We start from the raw sequence: 7,088 nt of genomic DNA on the forward strand, positions 1-7,088 counted from the left end.
TGCTTCCATACTGCGGTGACAGGGAAAGAATAGTCAGCGTTAGGCTTCCATAGCTGCTACTGCTGGTAATACTGCCTCCCAAATTAAGATCGCAACTGACTCAACGTTTAACCGTCCATCTTATTTAAAAAAATAATTAGTAATTTTATTGTTATATAAGATGATAAAACATAAATAGTAATTTATATGTGACTAATTTATTTTAATTTTTTTCATAAATCCACCACACACTTAAAATAGGACGTGCTAGTAGACAACTTGTCCATGGCAGCCAAAAGGACAAAAGACATAGAAAGCTGTCCGTTTCACTTGCAGGAGGGTGACAGGGAAGATATAGCCATAGGCATGCAACCAAATTTGCCCAAGCACATTGCATATATGCATGGGTCCCTTTCGGTTTATTCCGGTCCAAAGCTACCGATCGATCTCTTGCTCTCTCTCTCTCTCTTGGCTTGGAGACGAGACGACGAGACGTTCAATAATTCTCCTGATCGAGATGATCAACAGATCGAATAATGGAGAGTTCTCCCCTTGAACGAGACAAGGTCGTCGTTCCCGTGTCTCGAATCTGTACATGCCGAGAGGAAAACCAGTAAAAATCTTTGACGACCAAGCCCCGGGCGATCCAGATCGACCGACCGACCGAATGAAATAACGAAAGCGATACGAGTAATTTTTACTGTGTCGATCGTATGCGTATCGTAACTGTTCTCTTGATCGATCAGCTATATTTTACTTGTCGGAATTTGTTGAAAGATCCAGCAATCGCGGGCCTTTTTCACGCTTGCCAGATTAATCCTAGCTAAATATGTGTCAACAAGATTACAGATCGATTGTTCCTCACTAACACTTTTTCTTCGTTATAATATAGAGTTAGTAATACATGTCATTTTGGATAATGGTGAGATCAAACTTTAATTTTTTTTAAATTTGGTTAGTAAAAGTAATTTCTAAAATTTTATCTTAAAAATGTACAGACCATATGTATATATTAAAAAGTACTTCACCAAAAATCATATGTTTGTTGATATTTTTATTTATATTATAATAAAAAGTAGTGGTAAAAGTTATTTTTAAGACCGCACCTTTATTCAAAACGATGATAATTTATCAAACCTGGAGGGAGTACAAGGAGTCTGAGGCTTTAAAATTTATCATATAATAAGGACTTTTATAGCTGATGCACTCTCCCAAGCATGGATTAATTAGTCTGAAACTAACCAACAACTAATGAATTAGAAGTAGCTTCCTATTAATGAGGGAAATTATGGACTTTTGCCTTTTCCTATTTAATTTGTAAGCTATATAATTTTGAATGGAAGGAGTAACATGATTATTTTATTTTTTTTTCATGTTTTTAATCAAAGAGCAAACATATATTACCTTCCGATATTAATTCATATTTCCTTTGTTTTTAATATATGATGGCATCGATTTTTATACATGTTTAACAATTACCTAAGTATTCCCTCCGTTTCTAAATATTTGATACTGTTGACTTTTTAGCACATGTTTGACCGTTCGTCTTATTAAAAAAATTGTGAAATATGTAAAACTATATGTATACATGAAAGTATATTTAACAATGAATCAAATGATATGAAAAGAATTAATAATTACTTGATTTTTTTAATAAGACAAATGGTCAAATATATTTAAAAAAGTCAACAGCGTCAAATATTTAGAAACAGATAGAGTATCATTTATTTTGTTGTGTCTTTTTTTTATTTTTAAAAGGACTTTAAACATGAATTATATTCTTTATATTTGTAAAAATTAAAGACGAATGATTAAATAAATGTATGTTCAAAAGTTATTGGTACTATACATTAAAAAAGGGAATAGTATTTTCCTGGTATTCATACCATAAGGACAACAAAACAACTCCCATGATATTTTCTTTTCTCAAATAACTAACAAAGCCTCATGCCTAATCTCTTTATCATAAGCTACCTGGATCTAGGTAGTTTCTCTTTTCATGTTATTGGGAATATTTGACCGATTTTCTTGATAGCTACTTATGGACATGTGCTCAAAGGATGTAATAAATATGATTTTTTTTTAAAAAAAAAAGATGAATTCACAGTAACTATTTCTAGTGGCGTAAAAAAAAGATTTTACTTGCATGAAAAGACATGGTTTGAAGAGAGAGCTCTGGCCATGCAGCAAGGACGAGCCAATCAGCCAATGGTATATGCTGCAAAAAGTCAAACGCATGCATGGGCCCCAGTTGTCAGTGGCATATGCATGACCTCTAATTTATATGGTTTATTTTTTCCCTCGTAATATTTCCCAACATTTTCTGTGTCACGTAGGGGAAGCTGCTTAGCCAGCCTCAGCTCACATGCTTAAACCCTCGCCTCTTCTCCCTATAAATACACACCCTAACCTTCTTCTCCCTCCCACCCACACATCATTCTTCATCCCCCACCCTAAAACTCAACTACTCATCCTCTAGCTCTCAGCTGCTACGATCGATCGCCATTGCTAGCTAGCTCTAGCTCAGAGCACGTAGAAACACTTGCCATGGCGGCGGCGCAGCAGCAGCAGCAGAAGGAGGGGGGCGCGAGGCGCACGAGGGAGGAGGTGCCGGCGGTGGGGAGGGTGGCGATCATCGGCGGCGGGATCAGCGGGCTGGCGGCGGCGAAGCAGCTGGCGGCGCACGACCCGGTGGTGTTCGAGGCGACGCCGCACATCGGCGGGGTGTGGAAGCACTGCGCGTACCGGTCGACGCGGCTGCAGACGCCGCGGCCGGACTACGAGTTCTCCGACATGGCGTGGCCCAACCGCGACGACCCCTCGTTCCCCACCCACGTCGAGATCGTCGACTACCTCGAGGACTACGCCGACAGGTTCGGCCTCTGGCGCTACATCGCGCTCCGCTCCAAGGTCGTCGGCGTCAAGTTCCTCGGCGGCCCCTCCGCCGGATTCACCGAGCTCTGGAGCGGCTCCGGCGAGCCCCTCCAGGGCAAGCCCATGTGGGAGCTCGCCGTCTCCTCCACCGACGACCCCGACTCCGACGACGTCCAGGTAAATTAACATACTCCTCCCCTACCATAGGCCGGTCTGGCCGATTGTATTGTGTAACAAAAACGTAACTCTATTACTCTAATATATTGACGTGCAATAATTCTTTTGCACGTTCGCGAAAAAACGTCTAGGTAAACATACCATGTTAATTCTCACACACCTAGAGCTTGATTTCCGGTCATGGTGATCGATGGATTGGGTCGATATGATGCAGTTGTACAAGTTCGAGTTCGTGGTGATGTGCACGGGGAAGTACGGCGACGTGGCGAGGATGCCGGTGTTCCCGCCGGGGAAGGGACCGGAGGTGTTCAAGGGGAAGGTGATGCATTCGCTGGACTACTGCAAGCTCAACGAGCAGGAGACCGTCGAGCTCATGAGAGGCAAGAAGGTCGTCGTCGTTGGCTACAAGAAGAGTGCTATTGATCTAGCCCTTGAATGCGCCGAGGCCAACCAAGGTAAAAAAAAATTTAAAAAAATAATTTACTCACCATCGATCGTTGAATATTCGTCTCAGTAAAAAGCTCGATCAATATGCATGGATGTTCTATGTATTTACCGTTGTAGATTAGGTGCAAATTCTCACAAAGACAAAACCATTTTTGTTCTTAATAAATGACTATGTATGTATTGAGTATCTAGGAAATTAACATGCATGTATAACTAGCTAGGCGCAGTCAGATGAGCTATCATGCATGCATGAACGCGGAGATTAACAAGTAAATCATAGAAAAAGAAGATTCATGCATGCCAAGTTCACACATAACTAACTCCAAAGGAATTACATATTTATATCGTGGAAACGTCCAATCATTTGATGAACTTGGGACGGAATTAATATTGTACACTTGCATGGTATAGTAGTAGTATTAATTTGCATACCCAATTTGGTGACATGCATGTAACGCCGTGACAGCAACCTGTCCTAACGAAATTCAGGAGACCCAATCTTAGTTAGCTCTGACACCCTGTTTCAGAAAAGGTCACTCTTGTCTTGATCCGTCGTACACTCCATCTAGAATTTTATTTCTTTTTATGCCACATGTAGCCAAGCCTCCTCTTGCTCTATACAGGTTCAAAGTACGCTAAACACAACACATACGCATATATGCTCTGACTTTTCAAGCTGAAGTGTTTTATATGCTAGCTACGCGTTCCACTTGTCAATCTCTTTTTTCTACTCTGAAACTGCGCAGAGATGATCACTCCAACATTTTGACTGTGTACTTGACCATATCAAAGTGCTAGCTTAGTATATTAATTCCTTTTGTTTGGCCATCAAGTTAGTAATTAATTCCAAGTTGATCATGCAGCAACAAAAACTATCTGTCATTAATTCTGAAGAATTATTAATCCTTTAATTTCAAGCTTGTTCAGTTCTGATTGATTGGTTTGGTTGCAGGTGAGGGAGGGCAGCCGTGCACGATGCTGGTGAGGACCCTGCATTGGGTGGTGCCATCCTACTCAATCTGGGGCTTGCCCTTCTTCCTCTTCTACTCCACTCGCTTCTCCCAGCTCTTCTACGAGAGGCCCAACCAGGGCATCTTCAGATCACTCCTCTGCCGCCTCATGACCCCATTGGTATGTACATACTCACTCGATCTACTCATTTCACGTGAACATCTTATCAGAAATTAAGTTCAGAATGTGCATGCTCAAGACTTTGACAATATTATTTTGTTTGTAGTAGCTAGCTAGCTTGTCAGCATCATAATTTACCATGTTTTTTTTTGGGAGAGCAGAAGGCTGGGGTGTCCAAGTTCATCGAGTCGTACCTGTCATGGAAGCTTCCACTGAGCAGGTACGGGTTGAGGCCGGATCACCCGTTCGTGGAGGACTACGCGAGCTGCCAGATGGCCATCCTGCCGGACGGCTTCTTCGACATGGCCGACCGCGACCTGATCCGTTTCCGGCGCTCCGCCGGCGGCTGGTGCTTCTCCGAGAACGGCGTCGTCCTCGACGACGGCACCCACGTCGACGCCGACCTCGTCTTCCTCGCCACCGGCTTCGAGGGCAAGGACAAGCTCCGCTCCGTCCTCCCCGAGCCCTTCCGCGGCCTCGTCGTCAACAAATCCTCCATGATGCCCCTCTACCGGTACCCACATGTTAACCAACCAATTACACCGCAGACGCACACGCACAATTAGCTAATGGATGAGTGTTTTTTTTTTGTGTGTGTAGGGGGACGATACATCCGCTGATACCGAACATGGCGTTCGTGGGGTACGTGGAGAGCGTGTCGAACCTGCACACGTCGGAGCTGAGGTGCAGGTGGCTGGCGGGGCTGCTGGGGGGGAGGTTCGCGCTGCCGGCGGTGGAGGAGATGGTGAGGCACGTCGACGGCGAGACGGAGGCGATGCGGCGGACGACGCGGTTCTACCGCCGCCACTGCATCTCCACCTACAGCATCCACGACAGCGACGCCATGTGCGCCGACCTCGGCTCCCGCGTCCACCGCAAGTCCAACTTCCTCGCCGAGCTCTTCGCCCCCTACAACAACCAGGACTACAAGGAAGAGTAGCCAATCCTGGCCGTCCATCCTTCCCGTACACCGAATCAAGATACCGTTAATTCAGTCGTATAAAATGATATAATAAGATTCGTTATTTGTTTATAAAAGTAATTAAGTTAATTGATTATTAAGGGCTGATTAATTAATTGTTAGTTAATAATAATGGAGGACTAGCTTAGGTCGTGTTCATGTGTCATGTGAACTGGGGAATTGATTTGGTGAGGACTCGAACTACGATCTGGTCTCGGCCGCGACCGGGAGAGGAATCAAATCATATCCAAGAACGGGACCATGTAAGTTAGGTCCGTATGTACGATCTGTACGATCGATGTGTGCATGATCAAAGGTGGTTTTTCCAAACCTCTTAATTTGTAATCATTCTTTTTTGTCTGATGATGAAATTCAATAAAATTCATTTATTGTCTGAAATCGTATCCGCCTGTTTCGATCGCTTCTGTACGTGTGAATTTCATGGATCAGCCATATACTGTTCTGTTTTATATTTCTTACATTGGTTAAATTCAAGGATAAATTTATTAGTTTGTTCAATATTTATGAATGATCTGGGAGTATGATTGGTTTTTAATCAAATGCAAATGGCAACCAACAGCCAAGAAAACAATTCATGGCATTTTGAACTTTTCCACGGGTCAAGTCAATAGCTTCTAAGATGCATATATGATACCTAAAATACAAACCAACCAAGTCAAAATGGTCAAACAGTCGATACTATGTATACAAACTACTAGAGTAGCACTTAACTAAGAGTTGACCACAATAATGCTAGCTTCAATTAGTCGGTACTTGGTAGTTATATGTTTTTTTTTCCTTCTGTAAATATTTTATAGTTCTCTCCCTTTCGGGTTGTTGCACCATAGTCAGATGTTAAGGAAGTTATATATATATATATATATATATATATATATATATATCATCTATTCTAGGCAGGTTTCATGAATGTATATATACACCATGTTTTTCTTTTCTTTTTTTTTTCAAGTTGCCCGTTCATGTTGTGGCGTCAATCGGTCATGATTTTGACCACCAATAATCTGCATATGTAGCTATCAGATGGTAAATTTTTAGGCAGTTTAATTAGTCGTTTTGGCCTCTGAAAAGGCAAGCAGCTAAGCTTCTCATCGTTTACTGTATGGAGATAAACCGTAAAAGAAAAGTAACTAAAAATAATTTATGAGTACACCTTTTACATATGTGTTTCTTAGTAATTTAAAAGTCAATACTGAAAATGAACTAAGATGAAAAAACTTTAAAATGAACTCTAATACCATGTTTTAAAATTTAATTTTTGGCTGTGGGAGATGCATGCACTGAACGACCGTTCCATAATTAATTTACGCACATAACCGAACACATCATCTTGCAAACCCATTACTTACATTATTCCGTTTATTTTTGTTTTTTATTGTCACAATCTTGTCTCTGGATTGTGATTTTTCAGGAGTTGGATTCTTAAAATCTGATTGTGAATTCAGATTTTGAAACATGCGAAATGTGCAATTTATATAATACTTCTAGTGATAGTTTTAGA

The 7,088-nt window shown here is 41.7% G+C and overlaps 1 protein-coding gene across 1 annotated transcript; it reads left to right on the forward strand.

The window, feature by feature from the left end:
* The first annotated feature begins 2,408 nt into the window (after positions 1–2,408).
* On the forward strand, positions 2,409–5,968 carry LOC107275877 (probable flavin-containing monooxygenase 1). The gene is made up of 5 exons (XM_015773880.3): positions 2,409–3,030; positions 3,245–3,485; positions 4,430–4,608; positions 4,770–5,122; positions 5,209–5,968. The coding sequence occupies exons 1-5, from the start codon at positions 2,527–2,529 to the stop codon at positions 5,546–5,548; spliced, it is 1,617 nt and encodes a 538-aa protein (XP_015629366.1). The 5' UTR covers positions 2,409–2,526; the 3' UTR covers positions 5,549–5,968.
* Positions 5,969–7,088: the final 1,120 nt, after the last annotated feature.

The sequence above is a fragment of the Oryza sativa genome, chromosome 3 (genome assembly GCF_034140825.1).
Source record: "Oryza sativa Japonica Group chromosome 3, ASM3414082v1".
Lineage (NCBI taxonomy): Eukaryota > Viridiplantae > Streptophyta > Magnoliopsida > Poales > Poaceae > Oryza > Oryza sativa.